We start from the raw sequence: 16,403 nt of genomic DNA on the forward strand, positions 1-16,403 counted from the left end.
GTCTCTCTCCCTCAAACACCTTCTTATGTCTGGGAGTATTTTTATTAGACCCTTACATTTAAATGATAATTTGGCTGAATTTGAAATTCTAGATTCAACACATTTTTCTTTAGCTACGTTGCCTTCTTGCCCCCAGTAGTTTCTGTAGAGTAATGTGAGTCTATTCCTTGATCCTTCCAAGGTGATTCAGTCTTTCTCTCTGGAAGCTTATAGAATTGTCTTGTTGTCTTTGATGTTTGTAAATTTTATTTTAATACATCTGTGTGCAGATTTTTCATCTTTCCTGATTAGCACCCTATGGGCCATTTCACTGTAAAGGTTTTAAATGCCTTAAAAACATTTTGTTGGAGAAAAATTTAAACAGGTACAAAAGTGGACTTCCTCGTGTTATTACACGTGTTATTACTCATTGTCCAGAAGCACAGCCCCAGTCATGCTCAGTCTTGATCCGTTTATCCACACCCCACCTGCGCCCTCCCTTCCCACATGATTTTGAAGCAAATCTCAGAGATGACGTTATTTCATTTAGATGTCATAATATTCTTGGTGTCTGTTTCTGAAAAGGATCATGTCCTTGTAGCTCTAAAAGATAAAAACCATTATCGCAAAATAAGTAAAAATAATTCCTTAATATCAAATATCCAAATGTTCGTATGGTTTTTAATTTTTTATTTTTATTTCAAAAAAAATTTTAAGTAAGCTCTATGCCCAACGTAGGGCTCAAACTCATACCCCAAGATCAAGAGTCCCATGCTCAACCGACTGAGCCACCCACGCGCCCCTGGGCCGGCACTTCTAGGCATTTTTAGCAGAGGGGGTACCGCATAATAGTTAAAGACAAAATATCACATGTGTTCATGCTGACACTTTCCATTCAGATCAGGAATAGAGGCTGACCTCACTTCCTTTCTGTGTTTGGATCTTCTTCCTCATGAGTGTCTTGGTTCCCAGGGATGGTAGCATCGCTGTGTGATGCAGAAAAGAGTTTGTATTTCTTTTCTTTCTTTCTTTTTTTCTTAAGTAGTGAAGCCCAACACAGGGCTTGAACTCAGGCCCCGAGATCGAGACCTGAGCTGAGGACACTTAACTGACTGAGCACCCCCAGGCGCCCCCAGAGTTTATATTTCCTGTGCATCCTTAGTAGATATCTCCAGAGGAACAGGCCAAAGGGTCTAACTATGTACTTGAAAGTCATTTGGAATAGTTTAGGCCAACAACTAGAGACAGGCTTACGTTCATTTATTTCATTTTATTTTTAATTTGGGGGATTTCTTTTTTATATAGTTTTGATTTATAACTGAAAATATTTACATGGGTCCAAATCTACAAACGAAGGAACAGTTAAAGAAATCTAGGGCCAGGGCGCCTGGGTGGCTCAGTTGGTTAAGCAACTGCCTTCGGCTCAGGTCATGATCCTGGAGTCCCTGGATCGAGTCCCGCATCGGGCTCCCTGCTCGGCGGGGAGTCTGCTTCTCCCTCTCCCATTCCCCCTGCTTGTGTTCCCTCTCTCGCTGTGTCTTTCTCTGTCAAATAAATAAATAAAATCTTTAAAAAAAAAAAAAAAGAAAAAGAAATCTAGGGCCAATGTCATAGGCCATGCTTATTTTTTTTTAATTTTTAAATTTTTAAAATTTAAAATTAATTAATTAGCATACAGTGTATTATTAGTTTCAGGGGTGGGATTTAATGATTCATCAGTTGCATACAACACCCAGTGCTCATTCCATCACGTGCCTTCCTTTATGATAGGCCATGCTGATGTCTCTTTCACATTCAATGAAAACAAATAAGATTATAAAACTTAATTTTGTTACTTCCTAAGCGATCTTGTAGAAAGTGTCTTTTCTGCTCTTGTTTTTAAATTTTTTTTTTTTTTTTAAGATTTTATTTATTTGAGAGCGAGAGAATGAGAGACAGAGAGCATGAATGAGAGGGAGGAGGGTCAGAGGGAGAAGCAGACCCCCCGCCGAGCAGGGAGCCCGATGCGGGACTCGATCCCGGGACTCCAGGATCATGACCTGAGCCGAAGGCAGTCGCTTAACCAACTGAGCCACCCAGGTGCCCCTCTGCTCTTGTTTTTATGTAGATGTTCACACGGAGGCGGTGCAAGCAGCTTTGGCCAAATACAAGGAGAGGAAGATGCCCATGCCTTCGAAAAGACGTTCTGTTCTCGTACATTCCTCGGTGGAAACCTACACGCCTCCAGGTATGGACGGACCGTTGGCTTCTGTGGGGTTCCACAGCCCTGACCTCATAGCCTTCCTTGACCCCTCTGACCTGTAGTAAAGATTTGGAAAAATTAGAGATTAGAAATATTTGTATATGTGCCATATTCCTTCCTGAAAATCTGTGGTATACACAGTGTGACTCTTAGCCGTGGGTGCTTGCTTTCTACAGGACTTTTGGGTAGATTTTAATTCTTTTACTAAGATGCTATTTATGCTTTTTAGTCAAGAGAGGAACCTAAAATCAATGTTACTGGAATACTAAAGTTCTCTGATTTAAGAATTTTAAAATTATTCTCATCTTATTAATGACTATTTACTATATTGTTACCAGGCCTTAAACAGGAGAGTATAGGCTATTAGGAGGATTTTAAAAATTTATTACTGTTTTGTTGTCATTACCTTTAGAAATGAGAACTTCTACATGGAGCTTTTCTTTAACGAAGGTGTTGTAAGCTCTGTCTCAGCACACACCCGGTGTTGGTGATGTGTGGGGCTCTGCGCTGCTTGTCTTGTTTTTGAAGTCATGAAACATGGCAACATGAGTTTTTGGTTTGATGATGTAGTGAAACCCAAACACACCAGATTTACAAGACAATTTGGTGGTTTTGGTAACAATTCCTTTCTAAAGAAAAATAAAAGTTTATATTGTTGAAAAAATATTCTAGAAATAGCTGTCAAGTTATTGTTTCTACTAAATATAACTATAGATACTACCCACTTTTTAAAAAAACCTTTTAATAACAATAAAATGCACAGTCACGGTGACTTGCTAGAACCTTAACGAACGGTTAACCCTATTGACTGAAGCAGTTGTCTTGGGGAAGGACTTGTTCTCAGAGCTCACCGCCAGCTCCCCTAGGCGGACACAGGTGGACGGGGGCGGCCTGGGTGGGCTGGGGGTGCCTCCCCTGACGGCTGCTGAGCCTTGTGTGCTGGTTGTGTGGGGCGTTCGCTCAGGTGGGCACTCAGCACCTGGGGACCCCAGCAAGGAGTGTGCTGAAGCCATTTAGGGCTTGGGGTTGCCCTCACTCCCAGCGTGTGGTGCTCCCAGACCGTCCCCTGGGGGAAGCTGGGCTTGTGAAACCCCTTCCCCACGTTCCCAGGTGGGGCTCCTTGGATCTTACAGCTGGGCAAACGCAGGCCCTTCGAGACTGAGGGCAGCCTTTGAGATGACCCCTGGGCCAGGCTGGGGCACAAAGCTTGCCGTGTGCGGGCCTGGGAGACACAGGTGCCAGTGTGGGAACTCCGCCCTCCTCCCTACTCATCCCTACATTATGCCTGTCGTCATTTTAACCACAGACACATCATCTGCCTCAGAAGATGAGGGCTCTTTACGGCGACCCGGGCGACTCACCTCCACTCCGCTCCAGAGCCATTCCAACATCGAGCCCTGGCTCGACCGGGTCATTCAGGGCTCGTCCACCTCATCCTCTGCATCCTCCACCTCATCTCACCCGGGAGGGAGACCCGCCACCGCTCCCACTGCTGCTGCCACCACGCTCACAGGCCCCGCGGCCCACGCCCACATAGGTCAGTAACGAGCGGCCACGGCCCCTCCAGGACGGGTGCCCCTGCGCCCATCAAAGCCCACCTTCTCTTTGTCATCTGGAAAGGCCATTTTGGAACAAAAGTAGTTCTTGATGCTTCTGTGGTTTGGCAGTTGCAGACCGTGTGGTTTGTTGGCCTCCCCGTGGGCCCCAGAAGTGGTGGTGTTTCTGGAATCCTATCTCCTCCTGCTCTGGAGGGGTGGGCTGGTAGAGGTGGCAAGTGTAGGGTGGACGGTCCCCAGACGTGGCCTCGGTTGCTCCTGATGGCCACCCTGAGCCTGCTGCCTCTGCGTTGTCTCCGCCTTCGCTCTTTGCCTCGTGAGCACCCTGTGCAGCCAGCAGCGGGGCAGGGGGCCGGGCTGCAGCCCTGGTCTGGCCTGCCTGACGCCACATCCCAAGTGAAGCAACCCTGAACCCTGAACCGCGGTGTCCGGCAAAGCTAAATCATAAAGATGTGTAGGTCTTTTCTAATTCATCCATTTCTTTAAATTACATTAATCTTGGAAAGGAAAACTTGCAAACCTTTCCTGAGTTGAAATCTTATCTGCTGGACCGTAGCATAGTTCGCCTCATGTGAGCTGGTGCGTGGGGCTCGCGTCCATTCTGCACTCGCCCCGTAACGACGCGTGTCTCTCGGCGGTGCTGTCGGCACTTCTGCAGACTTCTCTTAACCCCCGCGGTTTTCTGGATGTGCAGGGAAGGACAGAAAGCAGGCTGTTTGTCCCTTGCCTGAGATCACACAGCTGGCCCAGGGCTGGCACAGTTTTCTTTGCTGTGAGTTCTGCTAAAACTGTCGTGGGGCACCATGCCCGTCACAGGCCGTGTCTCCGGGGGCTCCCCGCAGCCTTACCACCCCCAGGCAGATGCGGGCTCGGGGGCCGAGCTGCTTTCCTGTGAAATCTTGGTCATCTGGCTGCCCTGGGAGCCCCCCACCCCTTACTGGATGAGGCTCGGCATCCTCTGTGGGCACATCATGGATGCTCTTCTCTGTTTACCTGTTGAGTCAATACGGGAAGCCTGCACGTTTCTGCCAAGCTTGTCTTCCACCGTGACGTGGGCTCACTGCTCCAGCGCACGGAGTGGCTGCCAAGGGCACGGGGGAGCCGGCGGGGCTGGGGCTTGGGGGCAGAGCCCTTGGGGAAGCAGCCCCCGCAGGCTCTTCTGGCAGCGGCCCTGGGTGTCCTGCCGATGGGCTGGCTGTGGTCACTCCCCAGCTGTCCTCAAGCAGGGCTTCCGGGGAGAGCTGGAAACACGGCCTTCACACTGATGCATTTTTTCCTCTGTTTGTCACAGTGATTTCACGTATCGGAAATAGCTATCTGCAATGGGAGGAAAACGGTGTTTCTGAATGTTCTGTTACCTTATTTCTGCTTCCTGATACTCTGTTCTGGGCGAGATGGTGTAGAAAGTAGAACTGCATCAGCATTGCCGAGCTGTTGCGAACCCTGCTTCCTGGTGGGTTAGAGATGAAAGCGTATGTAGCATGAGCGGCTGGCCGCAGCCCAGAACATGGAGCCCCACAGCCCTGGACTGTCCTGTGGCCGTGGGGTCTTTTCACAAAGCCCGTGGCTGTGGGGGGCGGGGTGTGTTCTCCGCGAGGGGGGCTGTGGAGGCTGACAAGGGAGACTCCTTACCGCGCGCACGGAGGACCCCCGACTCTGGCGGGTGTGGCCGCACCCTCTTCTCCCCCGTCCCACTCGCTTAGCCTCTCCCACACACTGTGTGATCAGTTCTTGTGAATTCTAGTCATCTTCACTGTGGATCGTAGCCTTCTTCTGCTAAATGTTCTCTGGATATAGTTGACTCGAGTTCCTGAATCTGAAAATACTTACCTTCCTGCTCCTTATTATAAAAATCATCCTTTTAGTTTTTAGCACTGGGGAATTCTTCAGTTTGGACTAAGGAAAGGAATATAGAAAGAAGTAGGATATATTAGGTAAAAAAAAAATTGAGGTACAATATATTAGGTAAAGGTAATTTAAAAAAATATTTTCAATTTTGGATTAAAGAAATTAAATTAAATCCATAAAACATTGGGACACAGATGTAAATACCTATATTTAAAAGTAGTATTTTCAGTTATAGCAGTTCATTTTTATTTTGAGTATTGTTTATTTTTATGTAGTGATTTTAAAACTACTTTATAGTTAAGATTACCATTTATGCCTTTCATGAATATTGTTAAAATCACTTACTCTTTTTGCTAGATTTGGAAGGTTGGGGAAATTTCTTTCTAAACTAAAAGAACTTCATGATAGGCATACTTTAAAATGCTAATTTCATCAACATCACACTTTCTCACGGGTTGTGAAAACGCTGTCGTTAAGTTAGATTTTTCCAAATGGTGTTTTCTGATATGTAAATAGAGTTTGGGTTTTGCTTCCATATAATTTCATCTTTCTACATATTTTAAAAAAATTTTGGCTTGCATTTTGCCTAGGTGATGAACTAATAGGTAAACGATCAGAACTTAAAAATCAGAAGCAGCAGAGTGGCCCCTGTGGGGGCGGGAACACGCATCAGAGGACCAAAGGGACGGCAGGTCTGTCCCGCCGGCCCTCATACAGACGCCGCGGTCACGCTCACACTCAGGCTCATGCTCACGCTCACGCCTCAGCAGCTTCCAGTCAGCCGGCACTCCAAACGGAGACATGTGCCGTATGGTACAGATTAAACCCCAAAATGAGCATTCGGACAACGGAAGGAGTGACTTCAAACATTTTCTGCATCTCACGTCGTTTGTCTTTAACTGTGACATTAATATCTTTTAGTACTTGACTGAGGTCCCCCAATAGTGAGATGTGTTGATCTGGAAGCAGGGATCATTTTTATCTTCATAGGCTTATTCTTTGAAGGCTGAAAAGGTCTTGTGTCTTTGTGACATTCAACATAGTTTTCAGGGGAGTGGGGGGTAGTTTATAGAAGCCTGACTATTTTTTTCATAATACAACGAAAATATTCCAATGACAACTGATTTAAAATGTGTCTCTGATTCATTAAGATTTCTTACTATTTTGTTTTGAGAGACAGTGAGTGAGAACACAGAGGGAGAGGGAGAAACAGGCTCCCCGCTGAGCAGGGAGACCAATGAGGGGCTTGATCCCAGGACCCTGAGATCATGACTTGAGCTGACTGAGCCGCCCAGGCGCCCCCTTCACTGTGATGTCTGTCTAAAGTTCATTCATGACTGCCAACGCGTTATCGTCGGAGGTCCTGGCCGAGATCCCTATGAGAACCACGTGCATACAGGTGTCCGCAGGCTGTGTCTGGGAGTTCAGAGTTCACAGGGTCCTGATGTGTCTTGGTCAACCAGAAAAACAGAATGAATCAGATATCACATTCCTTGCTTAGAGCTCAGTTACTGAGGCTTTCCTTGAATGGGATTTAAAGAGCAACCTCATCCTCTGAATCAACAGCCACTTTCATTTGGGGTTTGTTTTTCCAAAGCAGATGTGCACTCCGCCCCTCCGGATGTCACCACGGGCCTTGGGGAGCTTTCGCACCGTGAACATCCGCAGCTGGCTTCTGTGCGAGGTGTCGCTCGGGGCTACAGCGGGAGTGTCCTAGAAACGGCTGGTGGTGAGCATGCCTCTCTTTGTCCTTTTGAAACAGCAGAGCACAGCCTTTCTCTTCAGGTATGGAACATGGCTTTGGTGCATTTGCTTTAGCAAACCTGAGCCAGCCATTAGCTGTAATTCTTCAGTGTGCGTGAACGGAGGCCAGTGTGTGCGGGGGACGTTACAGAGAGTGTCGTGGGGAGAAGCAGTCAGCAAAATCTCTGGAATGGGTCAGATGGGGAACAAGGAGAGCGGGGAGGAGAAAGCCTCCACATCTAAATTGGATGCCAAAGGAGTTTAGATCTACAAAACAGTAGGAAAATGAGAAGCCGTGGGCAGTCTCTGTTGCAGACTCTGTGTGGCCTCAGTGTGAGAGCACCCTGCCTGTGACGCACCGGTCCCCATGCCCTCTGTGCCCACAGCCTGAGAGATGGGCATAGCGGCAAGGCTGGTTTCTGACCTGCAGGCTGGAAAGGCCAGTGTGATCCTCACAGTGTCCTCATTTGCGCTATTTCCTTTGGAAACAGTTTCCGGTGTCTTTTATCAAAATCACGTGAAGGCTTCTTTCCAGTGTACCAGATTAGAACTGCAAAAAAATCCAGAGGATCTTAGATCGAAGGTTTTAATGTGTATTTTGATATTCCTAAGCAGTAAATCCAATTTTGTCAAGGTCTTTTAGCTCCTTGTCCAGATGCAACAGGAAAATACTGAGTCAACATGAAGCAGGCTTTCCATTGGTTAGATAGATTTTTTTAATTTGATTATATTTAAAAAATAAGAGCTTAGTTGAGGTATAACTGACTTGTAATCAACTGCACATATTTAAAGTATACAATCTTAGAAGTTTTAAGACGTGTGTATACCTGTGAAAACCATCCCTATGATCAAGATAGTGAACACATCCATCTTCCCCCTCTGCCCCTCCCCTCACGTCCCCCCCCAAATAAATAAGTAAATAAATAAATAAATAAAATCTTGGGGCGCCTGGGTGGCCCAGTCGGATGGGCATCCGACTCTTGATTTCGGCTCGGGTCATGATCTCAGGGTGGTGAGATCGAGTCCTATATGGGGCTTGCGCTCAGCACAGAGCCTGTTTGGGATTCTCTCTCCGTCTGCCCCTCCCCATGTCTTGCTCACAGGCTCACTCTCTGTCTCTCTCCCCCTCAAATAAATAAATAAATAAATAAATAAATCCTTTTTTAAAAAAAGATAGTGAACACATCCACCGTTCCTAAAAGTTTCCCTGTGCCCCTTTGTAAACCCGCCCTTCTGCCCTTTTGGGCTACCCCCAGGCTTCAGGCAACTCCTGATTTACTTCCTGACAATATAAATTAGTTTGCATTTTCTGGAATTTTATATGGATAGAATCATGCAGTATTTCCTCGTAGATTGTCTGGCTTCTGCTGCTCTACATAAGTACTTTGAGATTCACTCATGTTCTTGGATGTATCGATAGTTTGTTCCTTTTACTGATAAGTAGAATTTCATTTTATGGATGCGCTGCACTTGTTCGCTTGCTGAGGGGTATTTGGGTTGCCTCCGGGTTTTGGCTATTGCAAATAAAGCTGCTGTGAATATTCTTATACAAGTTTTTGTGTAAAAGTATACTTTCACTTCTTTTGGGTCAATAGCTGGGAATAGAATGTCTGGATCATATAATAGGTTTATGCTTAACTTTCTAAGAAATTGCCAAACTGATTTCCAAAGTGGTTGTACCATTTCACAGTCCCACGGCTGGTGATGAGAGCCCTTGTTCGCCCACATCCTTGCCTGGAGTTGGTATTGTCCATCTGTTCATGTCACCCATCCTACTGGGTGTGTGGAGGTCTCTCATTGTGGTGTGAATTAGCATCTCCCTAAAGACTCAGGAAGTGGAGCATCTTTTTATGTGCTTATTTGCCATCTGTATGTCTTTTTAGAAGTCTGTTCAGATCTTGCTTTTTTTTTTTATTTTTTATTTATTTTTATTTATTTATTATTATTATTTTTAAAGATTTTATTTATTCATTCATGAGAGACAGAGAGAGAGAGGGGCAGAGGGAGAAGCAGGTTCCCAAGGAGCAGGGAGTCTGATGCGGGACTCGATCCCAGGACCCCAAGATCATGACCTGAGCCGAAGGCAGACACTTAACCATCTGAGCCACCCAGGCACCCTGGATCTTGCTTATTGTTTTAATGTGATGTTTTCTTATAAGTTTTGAGAGTTCTTTATATATTCTGGATTCAAGTTCTTTATGAGGTATATAATTTGGATTTTCTCCCAGTCTGTGGCTTGTCTTTTTTTCATTCTCTTAACAGTGACTTTCAAAGAGCAGAAGTTACTAATTTTGATGAAGTCCAGTTTACTCATGTTTTCTTTTATGGATCCTACTTTTGTGTCTTATCTAAGATATATTTTCCTAACCCAAAGTCATAAAGGTTTTCTATGTTTTCTCCTAGAATTTTATAGTTTTAGGTTTTACATGTAGGTATAAGATGCATTTTGAGTTAATTTTAGTGTAAGTACAATATATGGATCAGAGTTTGCTTTTTCGCATGTGGATGTCCAGTTGTTCCAACATCATTTGTTATAAGCCATTCTTTCCCCACCAAATTTCTTTGGCATCTTTAACAAAAATTGGTAGATCGTATATGAGAAGGATCTGTTCCTGGCTGTCTATGCCATCCCATGGCTGTTTGTCCATTCTTACACCAATCCCATGCTGTCATGGTTACTGTGGTTTTATAACAAATCTTGAAATCGTGCAGTTTCTCTTCAAACTCTGCTTGTCTTTTTTTTTTTTTTTAAGATTTTATTTATTAATTTGAGATAGAAAGAGCAAGAGAGCAAGCATGAGCTGGGGGGTCGGGCAGAGGGAGACGGAGAAGCAGGCTCCCCGCTGAGCAGGGAACCCCATGTGGGACTTGATCCCAGGACCCTGGGATCATGACCTGAGCTGAAGGCAGACGCCTCACCGACTCAGCCCCCCAGGCTCCGCACACACTGCTTTTTATTTTACAGTTTGCTTTGGCAAATTTGGAATACCAGCTCCTTTGCATTTTAACATGTATTTTTAAGTCAGTTTGTTTGTTTCTACCAAAATTCCTGCTGGGTTTTGATTGATATTTCATTAACTCTGTAGATCAGTTTGGAGAGAATTGGCATCTTAACAATATTATATATTTCAGTTGATAAATACAGTGTATCTTTCCATTTATTTGGCTCTTATAAAATTTTTTTCAGCATTGTTTTGTAGAATTCAGTATGCAGGTATTGCACCTATTTTGTTAAAATTATCCCAAAATAGGTTATATTTTTGATGTTATTGTAAATAGTATTTTAAATTTTTTCCAGTTGCTTATTCCTGGTCTACAGAAATGCAGTTGGTTTTTGTATGTTGGCCTTTTATTAGTTCCAGTAACTTTTTTGGTAGATTCCTTAAGATTCTATATGTTTGGCCATATTGTCTATGAGTCTGGTTTTACTTTTCTTTCCAAACTGTCTTTAGAAGCATTTATGTTTCTGGCTTTATTGCAGTGTAGGACTCCCACTAGTGTCATTGAGAAATGTTGAAAGAGGTTATGACTTGCCTTGTTTCCAACTGTAGGGGGAAACCATCCACTTTTTCATGTTTGAATTGTGATGTTAGCTGTGTGTTTTTCAAAGGTGCTCTTCATTAGGAAGTTCTCTTATTTTCCTAATTTCCTGAAAATTTTTGTCATGGTTTTTGTTAAATGATTTTTTTTTAAGAGAGAGAGGGGGGGAGGGAGAGAGAAAGTGCAAGGGGTGGGAATGGGCAGAGGGATAGGGAGAGAGAATCTGAAGCAGACTCCACACCCACCGCAGAGCCCCACAAGGGGTTCAATCTCATGACCCTGAGATCATGACCTGAGTCGAAATTAAGAGTCAGATGCTTAACTGACTGAGCCACTCAGGCCCCCCTGTTTAGTGTTTTTTTTGATCTGATAAAGTCACATATGGTTTTTCTTTTGTAGTTTTTTAATGTAGTAAATTTCATTAATTAATTTTTGAATGTTAAACCAAAGTTATATTCTCAGGATAAACCCCACTTGGTTATCATGCATAATTATCATGCATAATTTTTTTCTGTATTATGGATTTGATTTGCTAATACATTTTGTTAAGGATTTTGGGTCTATGTTCAAGATACATAGTAGTCTGTAGTTGGTTTTTTTTTTTTTCTTTGTAATATCTTTGTCTGGTCTTGGTATCAGGATAATGCTCATCTCAAAATGAACTGAGAAATATTCCCTCCTCTTCTACTTTCTTATAAGAGAAAACTGATTTTTCTATTCTTGAGTCAATTTTATGTATTTGAAAGAATTTGTTCATTTCATCTGTTCTCTCCAATTTAGGCATAAGTTTATGATATTCCTTTATTTTCCTCTGATGTATATAAATCAGTGGTGGTGTCCCCTCTTATATTTCTCGTATTAGTAATTAGTGTCCTCTCTCTTTTTATCTTGATCATTCTAGCTAGAAAGTTAATTGATTTTTATTTATCTTTTGAAGAACTGGTTTTGGTTTAATTGGTTTTTTTCTATTATATTTACTTCAAATCTTATATTTATTCCTATCTTTTTTCTACTTATTTTGGGTTTACTTTGCTTTTCCTTTTCTAATTTCTTGAGGTGGAATCTTAGATCATTGAATTTAGACCTTTCTTGTTTCCTAATGAAAGTATTTAGGGGTGCGTGGGTGGCTCAGTTGGTTAAGCATATGACTTGATTTCAGCTCAGGTCATGATCTGAGGGTCGTGGGATTGAGCTCTGTGTCGGGTTCCATGCTGGATGTGGAGCCTGCTTAAGAGTCTATCTCTCTCTCTCTCTCTCTCTCCCACCTCTCCCTCTCCAAAAAAAAAAAAAAAAAGGTATTTAAAGCTATAAATATATTCTAAGAGCTGTTTTAGCATCCCACATATTTTGATACATACAAGCAGGGAGAGTGGGAGAAGGAGAAGCAGGCTTCCCGCAGAGCAGGGAGCCCGATGCGGGGCTCGATCCCAGGACCCTGGGATCATGACCTGAGCTGAAGGCAGACGCTTAACCACTGAGCCACCCCGGTGCCCCCATTCTTTTCCTTTTTAATATTCAATTCTAGATATTTTCTAATTTCCCTCATGCTTTCCATTTTGACCCATGATTTATTTAGAAGTGTGTTGTTTAATTTCAATGGATTTCCAATTATTTTGGGTCTATTTCTCTTACTATATTATATAATTCAACTCCGTCTAAATATATGAAAACTTTTTAATGACCCAGCACATGGTCTGTTTTGGGTATATAATGCTGTTGGGTAGTTTTTCTGTAAATGAAAGTTACATCCAGTTGATTGATACTTTAGTTTGAGTCTTCTCTCTCCTTACTCATTTTCTGTGTACCTTTTCTATAACTTGCTGAGAGGGATATTGAATTTCCAACTCTATTTGTGGATTTTTCTGTTTGTTTAGATCTGTCAGTTTTTGTTTTATGTATTTTGAAGTTCTGTTATTAGGTGCATACATATTTAAAAATTGTTCTGTCTTGATGAATTGGCCACTGTATAATTGTAAAATTGTCCTTTGTGATATTTCTTATTCTGAAATCTTCTTTGTCTGGTATTATTATGGCTGGCTTCAGCTATTTGATGAGTATTAGTTACATGGCAAATCTTTTTATCCTTTTACTTTTACCCTACCTAGGTCTTTAAAATTAAAATGTGTTTCTTATAATTAGTATTTTATTCATTCTTGCATTTTTCTTTAAGCACATAATCATTTACTTCATTGGAGTGTTTGGATCACTTATAGTCAGTTTTGTTTGTTTGTTTGTTTGTTTTTTAAGTATGCTTCACACCCAATATGGAGCCCATTGTGGGCCTGAATTCATGACCCTGAGATCAAGACCTGAGGTGAGATCAAGAGTCGGACGCTTAACCGACAGAGCCACCCAGGTGCCCCTATAGCCCATTTTAAAGATTTTTTTTTTTAAATTAATTAATTAATTTATTTAGTTAGTTAGTTATTTGAGAGAGAGAGAGCAGGGGTGGGGTGGGCAGAGGGGCAGAGGTAGAAAGAGAATCTCAAGCAGACTCCATTCTGAGCATCCAACCAGATGGTGGGGGTCAATCCCACAACCCCGAGATCATGACCTGAGCTGAAACCAAGACTTGGATGCTCAACTGAGCCACCCGGGCACTCCCCCTATAGTCCATTTCAATTAGTGATTTGGTTGGGTTTAAATCTAGGATCCTGCTCTCTTTTCTCTGTTTGACTCATCTGTTAATTTTACTCCTTTTCCTGCTTTCTTTTGGTTTATATTCTATTCTATATCTACCTTTTTTTTTTTAGTGGTTACTGTAGAATTTACAATATTCATCACAGTATGCCTCCACATGATATTATATATATTACCTCAATGTGGCAAAGATGGTTTTTTTAAATAAATGTTATTGGGACCATTGGAAAGCTTGTTGGGAAATGTTAAACTCAGATCCTTCTCCCATACCACTGAAAAGGCAAAACTCCAAAAGAATCAGACGTTCTAAATATAAGAAACGAAGAATAAAATGAAAAAAAATTGGTGAATTCTCTTTAACCTGATTATAAGTAAAGCCTTTCTGAATTTAACTAAAAATCTACATGCAATAAAAGTAAAGATACATGAATTTGACTACATGAAACTAAAAAAATTCTTTACATGGCAAAATACCCCATAAAGAGAGTCATAAGAATTGACAAATTAGGAGAAACTATTCACAGCATGTGTGATAGTTAAAGCTCTGATGTTTCTAAAATAAAAAGCTTTTAAAAAAAGATTTTATTCATTTATTTGAGAGAGAGACAAAGCATGAGTGGGGGAGGGGAGAGGCCGAGGGAGAAGCAAACTCCCTGCTGAGCAGGGAACCTGATGTGGGGCTCCATCCCAGGACCCTGGGATCATGACCTGAGCCGGAGGCAGATGCTTAACTGACTGAGCCCCACAGGTGCCTCAAACAGACTTTTAAAAATAGGAAAAGACCCAAAATCATATGGATTGCTGGTCAGCCAATTATAGTGTATGGGCTGGCATCCTGCTTTTGTAAATAACGTTTTACTGGGACATGGCCATGCCCATCCTTCCAATGTCGTCTTTGCTCCTTTCGCCCCAGAATTGCAGAGTAGGGTAGTTGCAACCAAGACGGTGCTCACTGCCCAGAATGTTTCCTATCCAGCCCTTTAAGAGCTGGGGCAGGGTTAGCATAAAATGACTCTGAAACATGACAGAATGTACAGCAGTGCTTAGAAAAAATGATGGGGGCAGGTCACCAATCAATTTGCCCAGGATCCCACTTGCTAAATGTGGGATAATTTGTGCATCAAAATAGTTAAGAACCATAATGCCTTTTTTAAAAAGATTTATTTATTTATTTGGGAGCGAGGGAGTGAGAGTGACAGATAGTCAGAGGGGGGGAGCGGCAGAGGGAGAGAATCCCAAGCAGACTCCCCGCTGAGCATGGGGCCCAACCTGGGGCTTGATCTCACGACCCTGAGATCACAACCTGAGCAGAAATCAAGTCAAACGCTTAACCAACTGCACCGCCCAGGTGCCCCAGATTCATAATGCTTTATAACAATGGAGCAGTCACTGAGTCATTCCTGATGAATGATAGACAGACAGACACATAGATAACAGAATGCTGAGTGTCAACAGGTAAATTTAAATGGGGTGCTAATGTTGGAGAATAATTTTGCAACCATTGCAGTAAAAACTGCTTCTGACAAGAATGATCCAATGGCTGTGAAAAGCAGGAAGAAGGTTCTATGAGGATTGGGATATTTGTGTGGTCTTGAAGTGCCTCCTCACACATTGCATATTAGGTGCAGAAGAAAACATCGTGACAATGTAGTGTAGAAGCTGGCAGCATTTTGGGTGAGGAAGATCTGTCTCCGTGGGGTAGGTGGCCGTCCCATATATCTGGACATGATATTCGGGTAGTATTTCAACCTGGAGCACAGCATGAATTGAATCATGAGAAAACCTCAAGCAAACTCAAAATGAGGTATGTTCTACTTCATAAAAAAAAGAACTGTATTCTTTCAAAAGTCATCGTCATAAAGGATGAAGAAATGTTTCAGATCAAAGGAGCCTAGACAGGTGGTGACCCAGTACGGTGCTTGGTTCGGGAACGTGACTGGCTCCAAATTGGAGGACGGGGCTGCTGCGGGAGGACATCGGCGCCGGCTGCCACACTTGCGCTTGGACGGCGGGCTGTGTCTGAGGCTCGGGGCCCTGCTCCGCTGTCCTCCACGGCAGTGCTGCCCACGGAGCCTGTGGCTTTCTTCCCACTGCGCTCACTTTAGAGCAGCCTCACCCTGTCGGCCGCTGTGGCTTCTGGGCGTGTGCGCATGTCCCTGCTTGTTTTCACCCAGCAGATGGGGAGCTGCCTTTCTGCTGACTCTACATCTCCCAAAACATTGTTTCTGGGTAATTACTGCGGACACCGAAGAGCTTTTAGTGTATGTGGCTGAAATCTCTTGATACTTACTATGTTAGAAGTTAAAACTAAAGATTTAAAAAATATTTATTAATCCATTTAAAAATAGCAATAAGAAACTCATCACATCTTCACGTAAGTAGCACATATTTATGACAGAATTTCTAAAACAAAGATTTGGCCGGAAGAATGGGCTTGGTTTCCACACTGCCTGTCTCCCTTGCCGCCAGCATGGTGGAGGCACCTGGCCCCCGTGCCTCGTCCCTGCTCAGTCTGTTGTGGCTCATGCATCGTGGGGCCTCTGGAAGACTCGCCGTGCCCTGTGAGGAGGGAGGGGGGGCAGTGACACCGCCACGTGGCCCCATGAGCCCCCTGAAAGGGTCTGTGGACCACTTTGAAGATCACGAGCTTAAAAAAAGTTCTAGTTTGGGGCGCCTGGGTGGCTCAGTCGTTAAGCGTCTGCCTTCGGCTCAGGTCATGGTCCCGGGGTCCTGGGATCGAGCCCCACATCGGGCTCCCTGCTCAGCGGGAAGCCTGCTTCTCCCTCTCCCGCTCCCCCTGCTTGTGTTCCCTCTCTCGCTGTGTCTCTCTCTGTCAAATACATAAATAAAATCTT

General features: G+C 43.5%; 1 protein-coding gene across 1 annotated transcript in view; it reads left to right on the plus strand.

The window, feature by feature from the left end:
• Window positions 1–16,403, plus strand: part of DIP2A (DIP2 acetate--CoA ligase A) — a 77,735-nt gene that overhangs the window by 8,898 nt on the left and 52,434 nt on the right. The window contains exons 4-6 of the mRNA XM_081821126.1: window positions 2,087–2,206; window positions 3,528–3,758; window positions 7,226–7,354. Coding sequence (XP_081677252.1) covers window positions 2,087–2,206; window positions 3,528–3,758; window positions 7,226–7,354 — 480 coding nt within the window. The remainder of the gene's footprint in view (window positions 1–2,086; window positions 2,207–3,527; window positions 3,759–7,225; window positions 7,355–16,403) is intronic.

The sequence above is a fragment of the Leptonychotes weddellii genome, chromosome 1 (genome assembly GCF_054177405.1).
Source record: "Leptonychotes weddellii isolate Sample4059 chromosome 1, ASM5417740v2, whole genome shotgun sequence".
In the NCBI taxonomy this organism is placed as follows: domain Eukaryota; kingdom Metazoa; phylum Chordata; class Mammalia; order Carnivora; family Phocidae; genus Leptonychotes; species Leptonychotes weddellii.